Here is a 17,438-nt window from a genome sequence, read left to right as displayed (position 1 = left end):
ATGCTGAAAGTGTGGATTCTAAGCTTTCCAATGGTGCCACACACATAGAAATCAAATAATATTCATAGAAGTTATTGGCCATTTAAATGTTGTCACTCTCTACAGTACATAAGGGTGTTCCCTTGTGTACTATGATTGTGTGTAGATGTTTGAACCATTTTAATGCAATTTATCAACAGCTTGTATTTTTTTCTTCAGTATTTCAGTCAATTGAAGTATAGCGCAAGCGTTCATGAACTGCTTTATTTAGATGTCAACCGTTATGGGATTTTCAAAGGCTGATGCCAATACCGATTTAAAAAAAAAAAAAAAAAAAATTCTGCCGATTTTAGAAGCTGATATTTGAGGCCGATAAACTTTTTTTTTTTTTTTTTTTTTTAAAGCACATTGATTATGAAAGACAAGTCTCTCCTCCCTGTTCCCTTCCCCTTCGTGTAACACTGCCCTCTCTTTTTATATCCTCCCTATAATAAAGTGTTTCTTACTCTTCCTTAGGGATGGTCAAAAAAAAAAAAAAAAAATTTTTTGGCCGATCTATTTTTTGGTTGATCTATATATTGGCCAACCGATATATAGATCAACCTCTAGTTTTATTTTAGGAGCCACTTATATCGCATTTATTGGATGCGCTGACATGTGCTCCACTTCCTGAAGCTGTGTATAGATGCTAGCATTTTTTCCTCAGAAAGATGAAGTTTTTTGTCTTTTTTTTTTTCTCTGTTTCTCTCATGCCGACTTGTTCCTGGTTTTGCTATTGCGCGTCATATTTTTATCATTTCTATGCATACAAACTAAGGAGCTGCTGTGCTTAAGGTACCATATGGAATAAGTGTGGGTAAAATGATTTTTTTCTCAAAATACCAGTACAAGAGCTAGTGTACGATAAAAACCAACACACTGATCCATTAAAATAATCGGGCCGATTGTAGCCATCAACTATTTAATTGACATCAGTCAATAGTCCAACTGATTAATCGGTTGGACTGCAATATGTAACTGATGTAAATTCCTGTCGCTCTGTGCTTTCTGTATTATAACCTGCCACATTTGAATCAGCAATAATGTAATACAAAATTAGAACACTGGAAGAAGTTCACTAGTTAATTGTTTAAGGTTTTTTTTTTCTCATTGTATTACAGTTTGCACAAGTTTGCATTTTCTGTTTATCAGTGGCTTTATGGTCCTTATGTTGACATTGTTGCTAATTAAAGTCGACCGGACGTAGCAATAATTTACCACGTGATAACATAGACATGTTTCCCTCTGAAGTACGTAGTAACGGCATAGGCCGACAACAGGTTATACTAATACCTTTAGCCTGTTAGCAATCGCTATAGATAGTAGTTCCTGCAAAACTAACCTCAGCCTAATTCTGTCATGCAGGGACCAGTTAGTTTGCTGGAAAACGTTCTTAATGTATGCAGATAGTCAAGGGGTGCCCAACTCTGGTCCCATAAAGCACTTGTCAATCAGAATGTAGAGGTTTTCCCTATTCTAACACACTTTTAAAAAATGTATTGCTGCTCTTATAATGAGCTACCTTTAGTGTGGTGGGGCAGGATGACAAGGTCCCCCCAGGGCTGGAGTTTGACACCCTTGTCAACACTTTAGAATAATTCATATCCAAGAACCTCAATAGATGAGTGTGTTATTTGTGCATTCTGCAACCAATATGTTTTCAGTAGATACCAAAGTTTTTTAATAATTACTGAGGTTGGTAGAGTTTGTCTTGTCCTACCTTAACAACTTTAAATAGTTTGGATATTGACAATTAAAAGTGTTGAATTACAGCCAGTGCATATATAAAGACATTTCCCAGTGTATTTTTTTTTTTTCCACCAAAGACTCCTTAAAGGCCCAAGGATGAAAATGGCAGGTAATGATGACGAAGGTTTGCTCACATTTTTAAAAGCAAACACACCTTTGAACAACACGGAGGGTGAAAGGTGGCACTGTCCGTAACCATACCTCAGCTTTTTTTTTTTTTTTTAAAGTGAAAGCGCGTTCATACCAGCCTCCTTAGGAAGTTCAGACTGAAAGCGACTGTTTTTGAAAAACTGGAGCCCTTCAGCTGTATCCCATATGTTTTTTTTGGCAGAGCAGTGCTGTCTGCTTGGCCGGGGCTGATGTTGGGGATATTAAAATGATGGAACACAGGGCCCTTGATCCTGTCATTTTTGAAAGAGTGTTTAGGTAGCACTTTGTTAAACCTTTGTCCGACACCTGCAATTGTCTCAATTATAAATAAAATGTCAAAAGTGAACCTAATAAGATTGTATTTGAAAAAATGTAAAATCAATCACTAAAATCAAATAGTGCATTATCAATAAAGGCAAAGTAATGCTGTGAAAATATTAAAGATCCATAGGATTATTTTATTTTCGTCAATATTTTTTAGGAATGGCATTATGAAAAGGATTAGAAGCCTTGTAGTGCAATGTTCTCCAACCAGAGGTACTTGACCACATCTCAGGGGGGTACATGGGAACATATGTCAATTTGATTTGTAACATTACAGGACAAATATTTACATGAACAAATTTTTCTCATCCATCAATGATAAATTGTGGCACCCCCTTTAAAATACATTAAGCGATGAAGTTCAAAATCTAAAATGGCAATTGTCAGACTTTTTGTCACGGGGTTGATACTGAAACTATTGTATTATCTGATCATTCTTTCAATGGTGAGGAGTTTAACAGTGAACATCTTCTCTTGAAAAGTGTAACTAGAGTTCTTAAAAAACCCCATAAAATAGCTTAAACATCAGAAATGGAAAAATAAGAGGTTAATGTTGGACAAGACACAGGAAAGTGCTTAGATGAGCCTGTTGACACAAATAAACAATGCATAACATGAACTAAGCGGTACTCGCAATCTTACGAAAAGGATAAAAAAAGGTTTGGAAACGCTACCAGGTGTTTGCACTACAGCAGTATCAGGTGACGGGAGCTGGAATGACGAGACATTAGAGTACCTGCTTGCAAGAATAGTTTAATACGAACTAACATTTCCATTTATGACAGCCATTGTAAAATGAGTCTGACTCACAATTAGAGGTGGGCATTTGAAAGCACGTTTAGAAGTTTGACATTTTACTTAAATTCAACTTTAAATCCAACAGGTTGACTCTACGACTTTAATGAGCTCCAAATGTTGTGAGTCATGAAAGATGATTGTGGGGGCGTCAAAGCAGAATGTCGAAAATTCTGAATTCTAAAGGACTTAATTTATACAGTGTTTTAAGTGCTTTACGATGTCAGGCACACTCACTCATTCACACACCAATGCTATGCAAGATGTTAATTAATCATTGGAAGCAATGTAGGGTTCATTTCATTTATTTCAGTTAGGGCAGAATTGGGAATTGCAACGCCACCCAGAAATAGCTTTGCGCTGCACTGTTCGAGATAATTTATGCAAAACTATATAAAGTAAATGAGCTAAGAGTTATACACTTATACCTTATACCACCTCATAAGCTGTGTTTCCATTACCAGTTTTTATTTTGCTATTTAGATTTTGAGCATTTCCAGGGGTACACCTGAATTTGGAAAAAAAACACTTAAATATTGCTTAAAAGTTTTTACTTTTCATGAGGAGGAATTTCAGACTTTTCGATATTTAAATGCGTTGCAAAAGCGCTATGGAAACACTTTTTCCGCAAATACGTGTCACATGTGAAGTACCTGGCCACACAACTTCTTCACTCCAAAAAAACATGGCGCAGTACTTGTCGATTGAAGAGGAGACTGAGACATTTATTAGCATTATTCTCAAAAGTTATTACTGCCACATTAGATAGCAAACAAGTAAGTACATTTCATTTATAAAGCGCTTTTCACAAGTAAAAAACCACAAAGTGTTGTACAAACATTTCAGTATCATCCCGTCCAAAGAAACATGGAAAGACGATCACAAATAACATGGGGGGACAAGAATGGGAAAAACTGTGGGTCGCCATGGGCATGGGAGACGCCCCGTATTTAGATGAAAAATGGGAAAACAACAGGAGGAGAGGTGAGGGGGAAAAAGCAGGTTTTAAACTAACTTCCCTGTTGGGGAGGACAGTATAAAACTAGGAAAAAAACCTAACAACAAAACATCAAAGGAATACAGAGTGTAATAAGGAGGTTTGGAGCGTCCATTTTCCTGCAGTGAAGTCTCGCGGGATGAGATTTCACGGGAGTTACGAGGCTGCTCCTCAAAACAACCTTCAATGGAAACACGTTCAAAGCGCAATTATACTTTGTCGACATTGAGAAATATCACTTTTATTTTGTGGAAATCTGTAATGGAAACCCAGTATAAACTCCTTTTGAAATTAAGTCATCCAAGGTATATTTGATGACTACGTCACCGGATGCTGTAGCAGTTGCAAAATCTGCACAGGCTGATATTGTCTTGCTTTGGACACTTTGACACATGGCCAGGTTAAGCTTTGGGACATCCCACTATCTCATGAGCTACGGTTTCCCTCATGTCGGCCTTGTTCTCTCAATGTTTTTCCAGGCTTCTTGGGTATCTGGCGCACTCTTTTATAATTGGTTAGAGACGAGGGAGTCTGCGCTGTTCAGAATCTGATGTCATCAAAGCAGGAATGCATTGTGCTGCTTATTGCAGCTACTGGTAAATGCGTATCCTTGAAATACATTATTTTTATTAGGCTTTAAAATTATCCAATTATCCTCCGTCTGGTGAGCAAAAACATCTGTGACCTACACATCGAAGCTAAAAAATAACAAAGTAGTATTAGATTTGTACTTCCTTCTTGACAGCTGCCCACACTGTAACATATAGCGGCTATATTCTTATTATATTTATGACAGTCAGAAAAAATGTTAGATCTATGATTCACAAATCAAGTGTGAACAGGTTCTTAAGAAAAGCAACTGTTGTTAAATCACAGTTACTTGTGCTAAAGGTACAGTATGTTTGTTGTGGTCATTGTTGATATCTTGCAGTCAGTTATAACTTCCTGTCCCGAGTTGAAATACGACTCAAAATATGTTGACGCAAACTGTACGTGAAGAGACTTGATCAAAGATTAGATATTTTTTTAAAGCCATATCTTGGTTCGGTGTGTTAGATCTCATTCCAGCATTCGTCCCTGATCCATCAGGACTAACCCATGGTAACAGACAATCAGGGGCACAGATATCCCCCAAAACTTTAAATATAGGCAACATTTCATTGAGTAAATAACATTGAGACAGTAACATCACTTTTCTGGCATGAGATTTAGAATTTGTTGCGTACTATCAGCAGCAACTGAGGACTTGGCATCTAAAATGTAAAGAAACGTAGGTGTTGTTATCCTAATTTAACTGTCTGATAACTACATTTTTGGGTTCAGTTGAATTCCATAGCACTGTTCCATCTCGCATCAAGACAGCCCTGGGTGCTGGGTTTGATCCTTGATACCTGGGACCTTTGGGTGTGTAGTGTACGTGTTCTCCCTGTACTTGTGTAGTAATTCTCCCACACTCCAGAAATGTACATTAGTTTGATTATAGTCTCTATTTTCCCCATAGGAGTGGGTGCAATTCACCAACTGTGGTTGTGTTCGAAATGGCACACTCCGTACTGTACATTAGGAACTCAATAAGTACATACTGTCTACTATCTACTATAAGTATGATTACGATGATGACTGTTCTCACTGAAGTATACTTCCAAGTTTCCCAAGATGCATTTCAAATCTATGACAATAACCTGTGGCTAAATATCTGTTGTTTCGCCACCTTTGAACGTTCTGAAAGTATTTTAAGTGAGAAAGTGACCAAGTAGAACATCAACATGTGGTTGTTTGATCCATAAAATTTGTGTATATACATTTAATTTTGTCAGGTTGTCGGAGACCCGCCATTGTGCTGCTGACAAAACTTCTGGTTAATTTCAAAACAAGAGCCCTATTTACAAAAGCATTTAAAAAAAAAAAATAAAAAAAAAAAACTAATGGAAGAGAAGAAGAGATGCTTTTGTTTTGAAAAGATGACTTTTAGCTTGAAGCCGCTCCTAGGACGGTTTTACATTCCGCTCACAATGCATCATGGGGCAGTTGTGCCCACTGTGCATACTTAAAAAATGTCCTTAAAAATTGCATACTCAGTCTTTTCATACTATCTAATGTGAACACACTACATACTAGTTTTGACATGAAACTTAGGCTGCTTTTGAAATTGCATACTAATGTACTACTCATACTGTGTTTCTCTGTGTGTTGGGCTTGTGACGGACTAGCTTCCTGCCGCCTTGTGCCCATTGGGTGCTGGAGATGGGCATCATAGACCCCAGCATTCCTGAGTGCAGAGATAAGTGTGTAAAGAAAATAAATAAATAAGTTTAGTTCTGACAAAGTAACTTTAAATAAATGTTTGATCTCCTGAGTTATGTCCCGTATTATAAAGAACTTTCAGCGCTTCCTTCTTTATGTCCCAATACCCCAAACTAAATGCTACTATTTAATAATATTAACATCATAGCAGCTAGGTCAGTGTGACAGACCTCTGCTTTAAGGACTTGGATTTGACCTCTACTGGAAATAAATAATAACTCAATAAATAAGATTGTTAATACAAGGATTATGATTCACTTCCTTTTGGCATTGTTAGAAAAGTGGATCTAAACACGTTAAACCACTTGCTGGCTTTTACAGGCTGATTCCTGAAGTTAAACAATTGTTTCGTGTGCTGCGTCTTCCAACTTTCAGACGGTTGCATGTTTGAACAAAGGCTTATGACTAAAAATAAAATCTAACTGATAATACTCTTGCCAAGATTATTGCAGCGACTTTAATTACTTCTCGTGTTATTGCGCTGACGTAGCAGTCTTAAGTTCCCAGTCAGGGATTATTTATTATTATCATTTATTAACATGCTGAACAGCTTCACATTTCCTCGCCTGTCATTGACAAAAATGTTTTTAGTGTTCTCGCTGATGAAAGCATTTTTGTGTGCATTTAATTTAATCACAGTCATTTTTTTTGCATTTGTTTGCATTTAGTCATGTGTTGGTCAATATAAACAAAAAAATATTAATATTGGTCTTGTATAGCTTTGCATTTCTGATATTTGACTTGCAATTTTCATCCGATCACTGGTTCTACGGCTGGCAAGCTCTCTCTATAAACATTCAATAGTTCCAGCGAGATTCATTTTGTCTTCTTTTTGAACAGACAAGGTTTTTCAGGAAATTTTTATCAACATTTTTTTTTTTATCAAAAATTTCCTGAAAAACGATCTATGAAATCTATAAGCAAGTCTATATGCATTTACTGTACCTGTAAAAGCAAACAAAGTCATTGCTGGGATGATATAAAATGCACACAGGCCTTTGTGATACAGATCTAACACTGGATTTAAGCAGATGTGCGCTGCTCTTATCTCAAGGGTGGCTAGAATAAACACAGGCATTGTATTAGCTGACATAATGATCTCCCTGGTTGGATTTATTTGAACTCATTGTTTGTTGAATTTCCTACGAGGGTTACAGCATACAAAGTGATGCATAAAATTAAGAACAGGGAGAATTGAGTTGAGCGAAATAACTTTCTTGTTAGTGAGATTTGCCAATTTCCTTCAAAGTTTTTAATTGGCGACTGGAATCTGGTGCCACGCTTTGACACCGGCGAGCTCTATGGAGAATTTTACATTTGATAAAGTGTAACTTCCTTGCAGTAATGTCTAAATTCAAAGCATTCCTTTGAAAGCCTTTACTACCATCCGTACGTTTGGCAAGAAACTACTGCTGGACTGGTTGGCCAAAGCTTGCAGCTGCATTGTGAACATTGCACTGCAGCTGCTTCCCTCCTCCACAGCATTTCTTTTGATACACACTGAATACTCAAACACCATATTACGTATGTAAAAGGGGAAGCCTTTTTTGTTGCAGATATAGATAATCATGATACCCACAATGCATTTGATTTGCCATTTTTAGAAATATAGATGTTGCGTTTTTTTAAAAATTTTTTTTATTGCCTTTGCAGTCGTGATTAAACAAATGAGCTTCAGATCTATAGAAACGTTTGGTATTGACTCTACTAATTGCTTCTTTGGACAACACAAACAAGGAAACGGAAATGCATATAATAGAGAGCGTGCAGCAAATGGTAAAATGATAAATGGAATGTGTGTATTTTACTGAAATGCAGGAGAAGCTTTGATCCAAACAAGCCCTTGTTGTGCGTCATGCTGTGGATCAGTTTGTAATCCCAACATCATTATTTACGCTCTGCGGATGCCGGCTTTCGGAGTTGGCATTTCCAGCTGCTGAGAAAGTTCAATGCCGGCTCTGGTCATGAAAAGGCGCTGATGGAAAGGCAGCTTTCATCCAATTATGTGTCTACCAGTGTTTACGTTTCTGTGTGCAATTGACATCCTCCGATTCCTACCTTTTGTCTTCTAATTGGTGCTTTAATAAGCCTTTCCATAAGCTCGGTTTGTGATCTACAAAGATATGTGACAATTGCTTACAGAATAGTGTTTTTCATATCTTCTAAAGATTGTTTTAAGATTGCCGTTTGTTTTACCACTTTCTCAAATACTAGTAGTAGGGGTGGGCGATACGGTAAATATTAATATCTAGATTTTTTTTTTTCAAAATCACAATCCCAATTTTTATCACAATTTTTTTCATAGATCATTTAGACTATTTTAGACTATTTTAAATTTAAAACAAACAATTCACCTCCTTAAAATCATCGCCTTAAATGGAAATAAGGGATAAAAGGTCATTTAAGTCAGGGTCATTTTCAAACATTTTAAAAAATGTTTGTAAGCAATTTATCAAACTCACACACAGTCATTTTACTTTGTTTAACAAAAGTGGTGTAGCAACACTAGATATCAGTCTAGTGATTTCCATTTGTTTTTGAGATAACACGTTAATGTTAATAACATCCTACTATAAATACCATATAGATAAAGCAGTCTTTTGAACCACTCATTTCCCACAATTTTGACAATCATATCCTTCTCACCTTCAAAAAACACCTCAAAACCCACTTATTTCAGACTGCGTTTAATGTATAGCCATTTTATCTTGTAGTCTACCTGTTGTTTATTACACTGTATTTTTACTTAAGTCTATGCTTCTGTATTTTTACTTATTGTTTATCCCTGTAAAGCGTCTTTGAGCACTGTAAAAGCGCTAAAATGTATCATTATTATTATTATTATAAAATGTTACTGCTTTGGTTACATTAGGCCTGTGTCATATGGATTATTATTCATATCTTAATATTGTTCCTCAAAATCGTGATGGGCGATATAAACTCAATTTATTTATTTATTGTTTTCAATTTAGTTTGACAAGAAAAACAATAAAGACCCTTTTATTAATCACTAGCAGCTTAATATCAACATTTTGAGGCACTTTTTAGTTTTTTCTTCATTAAGGATGAAATGTGATTAAATTCTCGTCATGTTTAAATCCTTAACAATCTAATATTGTCAGATCGTACACCCTTAAGTATTAGATGTTAAATATTGTACTTTTGTTTTTTTCAAGGTGTAGAGGTCAAACTTAAACTCAACTGGTGAAACAGTGAATATTTACTTTTTTACTCGTAGGATTATTAGAAATATTATCGTCCCTATTTGGCCTGTTGTATATACTGTATTATAAAGTCATAGTTTAAATAGTTTTTCTTTTTCCCATGGAAAATAAGTTTATGTATTTCTATGCAGAAAGTATTGCTATTGCAACACCACATCATCCGTAGTGTAAAATTAACCTTTATTATTATTTAGAATATACTGTTGTATGTCTTGAGTTTGAGCTACAGCTATTCAAAAGCATTGCATGCCTGACATTTTACAGTCACAAAGCCTTGGAATTTTGGAATCAGGGGATTGATTGCTTGAATGATATATATATATATATATATATTTTATTTTTTTTAACCAAAGAATGGATAGATCAACTTTGATTGTGCTGGTCATTTAAAATCCTCTCATTTTTAGATCTTTGTTCATAGTGTCTGGTTTTGTTTTTGTTTTTTTTTAATACATTTTTTTTGGCTTGAAATCTCTGACAGGTTTAAAGTTTTTCTGCCTTGTATAGAATTGCTGGTGGGATGTTTATGCAAATAGCTCCAATAAATGTGTGTTTGGATGAAAATTGAGTGGAAGGCTCTGTGTTTAAGAACAAATTTTACCCCTTCCGGCTGAAGCGTTACGTCTGCTGCTGAATCTGCCAAGGCAGACCCATTTCAACACTTCAAATGAGAAAAAGTAAGAAATTTCTAAAGGAAAAGAACATTTCTAAGACACCGTCAGCTGTTGCCATTTACGTGTCTTCCTTTTAATTGAGTTGTTTTGCTTGAATCTGGAACACTTGCATTTCATCATAGTGATAATTTCGTCTTGAGGGAAGGTAGTTTAATATTTGATACTTTTTAGATTTTGTTTATATGAAGGTCCTTGATGCTATCGACTTAATGAGGGTCTGAATAAATATTGCATGTTCCCCCAACACGGGACACAAAAGCTGATAAGATTACCTTCCTCAAGCTGCAGCAATTCTTAGAAGGCAAGTCAACAGATAAAGTAGTTTTCCCTCTGTTATTGAACATGCAATGCACATTTCATTCTTCTTATTGCAGAGCGCAAATCAAAGGTTCTTTACGTTGATTCCTCTTGTGCACGTCATCTATTCATTGTCTGATCGGCAGCTGCCATAACAGCTTCATAGCTGTCATAGCCTCAAAGGACGGGGGTTGTTTTGTGTTGATTTGCATTCTTTGTACAGTCTTCAAAGTTTTGATGTGATTCAGTCGCAGAAATACTGTGTAGTAGATGGAGTCGGTGCAACTTTTTCAGTAAGCCTTGGTAATCCATTGTATTTGTTTGAAATATTCTCAATGAATTTTATCAAACTCAGACAGGGTTTCTTCTGTTTCCCTGTAGATGGCGGATTCAACATTTTTTTTTTTTTTTTTTTTTTTTTTTTTTTTAAATGCACATTTCATTCAGGACACAGTTTGAAAGCAACTTCAAAACACATTTTTGTTCACTAGTAATACTGTACTATTACACTCAAAATATCACTAGTACTACTAGTAGACTGTTTTTAGTCAACTAGTAATACTAGTAAAGGCAAGGCAAATGTATTTTTAAAGAACATTTCATACACATATGGTTTAAAAATCAATAATAATATAAAAAAAGTAAAAATCTCTCTCTCAATCAAATGCAGTAGAGAAAAAGAAGTGCCTTTAACTTAAATTTAAAATCGTTCACATGTGATGCTGACTTCAGTTCTGCTGGCAGTTTGTTCCACTTCTTTGCAGCATAACAACTGAAAGCAGTGTCACCATGTTTGCTGTAAACTCTGGGCTCCACTATCTGACCTGTGTCCATAGATCTGAGAGACCTGCTGGGTTCATACCTGGCGAACATCTCACTGATGTATTCTGGACCAAACCCGTTCACAGATTTATACATACACGCGTTCTGAATCAGCTGTAGCTGTCCGAGGCTCTTTGGGGGATTTCTGTCTGAAAACCATTAGAATTGTCCAGTACTAAAGCCAAAAGACTAGTCGTACCGTATTTTGCGGCATATAATAATTATTTTTTTTTTAAGTTGAGGTTACGGGCAATGTGACGGTGCACTCCATGTGTGGCTTTTTCCGTCAGTCACACAAAATATTATTGACAGTCACCTCTACAGCAGAATGATTGAACAGTCACCGAACATCACGGTGAACTGAACGTTCAGACACCAGCTTGTGATAATGTGGGGGAAAGGGAAAGCTTTCACAGCTTAACAATATTACTCAATAAGGCGTCATAATTCGTGTGCGTCCGATCGTGAAGGGAAATGGCCAGTTTTTAATAGTAGTTGATAAGAAAAGGCCTAAAGTGGTCAAATCATTGAGTTAGGTTTATCAGGAGTGATCACACACACACACACACACGCACAAACACACAGACACATGCAGAGAGAGAGAGAGAGAGCACTGAAACATTCCGGATAAAGTTTATAAAGGTGTATGATCGAAATAAACAACAAACAAACGTCATAAAGTTGCCAAAGAACCAAGTTACATTTGTTCAGAAGCAATCGTGTCCAGATTCTGACTGATCGCTGCTGAGACGATGGTGCACGGGAGCAGAGGGGGTGGTTATCAGGCTTGTTCCAGTAAAAATTGACCATAGAAAGCTGTAAATGTACTGATATGCAGACACGGAGCAGTGAAGATGTGATTTCATGTGGAGATGGAAACTCATCAGTTGAACGTGATCAGAATACATGGAAATGCACTGAAACCTCAGAGAGGTTTGTTCCAAGAGTCGAGCAGCCAGCCGACCCTCCTGTTCTGATTGGCCGAGTCGTTTGAAGCCATTAGGGTGCGGCCGATGTTACGGAGTATTTCTTGAAAAATTGCTGAATTATTGGAATGAGGCCAATACAGCGGTGCGTTCAATAGCCCGGAAAATACAGTATTAACAGAACTCATGCAAATGAAGTCGGAGTGTTACAACTAAATCCACTACCTTGATTTGTTGTAATATTTTCAAAAGCCAATGGCAAGCCTGGATTTGCTTTCCTGCTCCCCTTTTAGCATATGACGCCTAATGTGGCTCTTTGACTCTTTTGCATTGGCTCCCTATAGCTTTAAAAAAAAAAAACTATTGAAATAAAGTTGTTTTTTTTACAGAGGCTATTAATCATTAATACAAATAAAATCAAAATATAACAATTAGTTAACTTAAAAATAAATCACGTTGTGCAATGACTCAGCACCTTCCTACTTCACCTCCTGCAACATCTACCTTTCCTGCACCTGTGGTTAACCTTAGTTTTAAATCCCTGGTCACATAACTAAACCAACAAAAACACTATTCTGGAAGAACATAGAGATTTTAAGTGTGTGGGGAAAGATTAATTTAACCGTCAACGTGCCAGGTAAATATTCATGCTTTATGTGTGGCAAGAAATGAGCAATTAGCATGTGTTGATCACATGATCATGTGTTATCAAATTCAAGTTACTTTTTGTAGCCTTTCAAATACATTAACCAAAAAAGAAAAAAATGTTTAACATTGAGTTCGTGTAAACTGAGATGTGTAAGAATTTTAAAATGCAAGATACTGTTTTATTTATTGTTGTCAATTTATTTTATTTTATTTTAAACTGTTTTTAAGTCTCCATTTACATGATCAATATAAGTTAAACCAAACATTAATCTATATAATTTTAACTGTATATAATTTAATACACTATTGTCTTCATTGAGAAGGTATTTTTCGGCTCCAGGAGGACTTTAATCCAGGTGAGATGAGGTTTAATGGTTCCTTGTAGAGTAAAGGTTGCAGACCCCTGACCAGGGGAAGAGGGTTAGGAGACCCCACTAAAAGAGCTGGATCCTCCGAATTTAATTCCATGGGGTGAAGCAATGCAGATGCTAAGTTGGTTACTGTTAAGTTAATTCAAAACAGAATACATGTAACCTGTTGTTATGCTTTGCTGTTATTTTAAAAAATGGTTACGTCTTATTTAAAATTATATAAAATAAGTGACCTGTTATTTCAGCCACTGCTTGTTGCAGAAAACTTTAATATTGTCACTAAAACCTGAAAACATTTAGCAAATATCTCAAGACAATCTTTATTTCATACAAAACTACGGTACGCCAGTTACAGTAAGTCAACTATCCATTAGCATGCATGACCCCCCCCCCCCCCCGTTCAAAAAAAAGATGTGACCAAATTCTGTACAAGTGACATTTTTTGCTTCACCAGTAAAGTGTGTTTTTGCACTAAAACTGAGTACATGAGTTCCAAATCAGCGGCACTAGTTGAGCGTAACTATATGGTTGATGTCACTAATATCAAATATATGCTCAAGTGACTTGTTATAGGAGTGTATGTGCATAGGCCGCAGCAGAGAAGAGAAGAGAAATGGCATAGAGTGCAAGATGGCAGGGCATTATAAATTCACTTTTAAATGCATGGGAATTAAAGATGAAAGCTTGTCAGTGCAGCAGATTCCCCAGCCATCCGGACTAATAGTAGTATAATCACATAAAAAGGCTGATCAGGGAGGATGGGAGTTGGAAATTAGCACCGTGCCTTTAGTCCAGGAGAGTGTTGGTGAAGAGGCCGGAGCGAGGTGAAGCCGGTGAGGTGAAGTACACGAACAGGATGGACCGACCAAAGCGAGGGCTAGAACACATTCCTCTGCTCCGCTGTGAGAGGTTCTTCTGTGTGCACACAGGTGTGCTGTAACAGCTTTTTCCTGCTAAAGAGTTTTTCTGATTAACTCAATTTTATTTTTATTTTTTTTTTTTTTGGCGGGACTCGATTTGCATTAGATCACGTTGTTAGATCACGTTTGATCACATGAGATTTTGTGCTTAGGGAAAGACACTGTAGGTGGTGGGATAGAATGGTAATATGTGTGCTGTGTTGGGAATATTGAAGCACAAACACTACGCATGTGAATCTCCATCACTGATAATGATTCGATGCGCACTTCGATACAATACCAACGATACAATACATTAGCAATGCATTGAAGCCCCTGATGATATGATTCACCCCTGTTCCCAGTTTGATGCATTTTGATATTGATTTGATGGTGATTCACTTCTACACAATGTGATACAGTGCCATTCAACATGATGCAAATAAATTATATCAAAAATGTAAATAGAAAATAACAAGCTGCACTTCAGAATGTGACTAAAGGCAGATGATTTGTTGTATTCCTTATAAGCAGCAAATTGAACAAAAAGGCGCATATTTCTGCATGTTATCTTATAAAACTTTTCCATAAAAACAGACATAGCGGGGAATCAATTGGTCAGCCTGGTGACTGGCCATCCCTGAGCACTGTTGAGGCACGTAAACATATCAAGCGTCAATTCTTCCTGTTACTGTAAAGCATAATTCACTGAGAGTGGAGTTGTTCACCCACCCACAAACATTTAGACAATTGTGTAACAGCATTATTGAATACGACCTATATATGTGTTGAACCAGTATGGCAATGTCTTCAGATGTTCTATTGCATCATCAAGTTTTTATGAGCCATTAAGCTGCAGTTTATTTACCATTTTCTATTCCACAGTTGTCTGCAAAATAACAAGCCTCTAAACGTGCTTCCTTCTCTGAATGTCTGAAATACAAACATGTTATTCATCTATTGAAGGTTAATTGTTTTTTCACAGCTTTGAAGGGCATGTAAACTGCATTCTATCAAAAGCACATCACATCTAGCAATGTGCTATAGGCATCAAACATCTCTGGATTCCTCTTATATAATGCAGATTAATTCTGCACTTCAGTACAACAGTGGAAAAGCACGTTGTTGGATGAACTGTATTCTGATTGCAGGATAATATGTCTATATATCTGCTGGGCAGGCGTGACTGCTGCCTTGTTAGAAAACATATGGTTGCAGTAGATAGCAATCAGAAAGCAATCTGCTTCAAATATTTTCTTATGATGTGACACTGTTTGACATAAACAGACAAGAAGTCGTCACTGGAATGGAATCTCAGCATCAATTTTAAAATGTCACAGAAAAAGACCATTACGAGTCAGGCTGTAATAAACAGTTGGTATCTTACTCAAATGTCTGCTCCGGCATGAATTCTTGTAACATAATGACATTTAAAAAAATAAAAAATAAATAGACATGCACGTTTTCTACAGAATGAAACATGAATCAGGTAGTTGTGCTTTCATTTTCATTAAGAATCCCTTTTCTAGTGCACACACCAGGGCCAGCTTTAGGTCATTCTTTGCCACTACCCATCCAAAATAAATGAATATAAAGAAAATTAAGTTTTTAGTTTTTTTTTTAAAGCATTATTATTTATTAAAAAAAACCCAAGACAAAACATGGAAACCAAGCCATTGAAAAAAATACAACCTATTTCAAAAATGAGTAATACACTATTATACAATATATCATCTACAGGTATATTGCAAATGTCCTAAGGGAACAACAACAACAACGGTGCAAAAAGCAATGCAAAACAGTGCAATCAAAAGTTAAAATGAAATATAAAACTTTCAGTGCATTTTTTACTTTTCTATTTGGTTTTACTAGTCAGTAAGAAAAATCTTAAAACCAAAGAACACAATGTGCAAACAACAGAATAGAACAAATATTTAAATAAAAATAAATCTGCATAAATGTGGGCAGAAGATCAGCAGTTGGAGTTACAGACTTTTATTATTATTATTTAATTAAAATAAAAGATGTACAGTGATTATAAAAGACATGTTTAAAGTTTATTATACGTTTTTACATTTTTAATATTTAAAAAAATAAAAAAATTGGGGGGGGGGGGCAATTTGGCACTCGTCCAGCAGATGGCGCCCTAGGCGTCTGCCTGGGTTGCCTAACAGCGATGCCGGCCCCGATACATACTATTTATTTCTTCCCCCCATTCAAACATCCTTTTCCGAGAAAAGGTTTGGATAAATTTTGGGGGAAAATAAAGTTCATAAAATATATTTTATTACAGGTTTTATATTTCAAGTATTTGAGTTTATAAACTTTACCTATCGTGCTTTGCAATGCAGGCTGGGATGATCCGCACTGACTCAGACGAGTACTTCATCGAGCCTCTGGAGAAAGGAACTCAAGATTTGGAGGACCAGGGCCGCGTCCATGTGGTTTATCGGAGGTCAGCCCTGCTGCAGTCCCCTTCAGACATTTCTGTGGACTACCAGTTACAAGGTAGGATGGTTCAATCCAAACGCTCAACAATGTCGGCAATCAATGCTTTAACAATGACGTGATCCCACAAAGTTTAGGTCATTTCTGTGTTTAGTCCTTAGAAATAAAAACAACTGATCAACATGTCATAGTATACTGAACACTGTCAAATTCCTGTAAAAAGTAGTTTTACAGCTCCATCTGTAATTTATTTTTATTTTTTTAAAGAAAAGAGCTTTTAGTATACTTATATGCTATATTACATTCTGATATTACATTACGTGTACCCAAACGTTTACCTACAGCAGCTGAAAAAGTACGGTACTCTTCAATTACAGGCTTATATCAGATTTAGACAATATGAGGGCGACGTTGATCACCGTCTCCCAATGCTATTAACTATGTAAATAGTGAAGGGTTTAACCCTTTAACACCTGTAATATTAACATCTCTGCCTGTTTTTTGTTTTTGTTTTTTTTTTTGCTTATTTTGTCTATAAAAAGGTCAGTAAATGTCCTATGAGGAAATGCTTTTACCCTTTATTCCATAAGACTTTAGACGTCTAATAATTGGCAGTTGTTTACAATTCATTACATGTTCTACCAGTGTAATATCAGTTTAAAATGAAGAAACATATTTTTTTAGATTTAGTATGAAGAAAACGATGAAAGCTCACATGAATAAACAAATGTTTTTAACTAATATACAAAATTTAGAATGTCACAATTAAAAAAATGTTTTCCATGTTTCTGA

At 36.1% G+C, this 17,438-nt stretch overlaps 1 protein-coding gene across 1 annotated transcript in view; it reads left to right on the top strand.

Annotated features, from left to right (window-relative positions):
- The window catches only part of adamts3 (ADAM metallopeptidase with thrombospondin type 1 motif, 3), a 208,010-nt gene that overhangs the window by 19,661 nt on the left and 170,911 nt on the right, over positions 1-17,438 (top strand). Inside the window, exon 4 of the mRNA XM_028457181.1 lies at positions 16,550-16,706. Coding sequence (XP_028312982.1) covers positions 16,550-16,706 — 157 coding nt within the window. The remainder of the gene's footprint in view (positions 1-16,549; positions 16,707-17,438) is intronic.

This window comes from Gouania willdenowi, chromosome 9 (assembly GCF_900634775.1).
Source record: "Gouania willdenowi chromosome 9, fGouWil2.1, whole genome shotgun sequence".
In the NCBI taxonomy this organism is placed as follows: Eukaryota; Metazoa; Chordata; class Actinopteri; order Blenniiformes; family Gobiesocidae; genus Gouania; species Gouania willdenowi.
The sequence above is the reverse complement of the archived record's forward strand: the minus strand, read 5'-3'. Positions and strand labels throughout refer to the sequence as shown.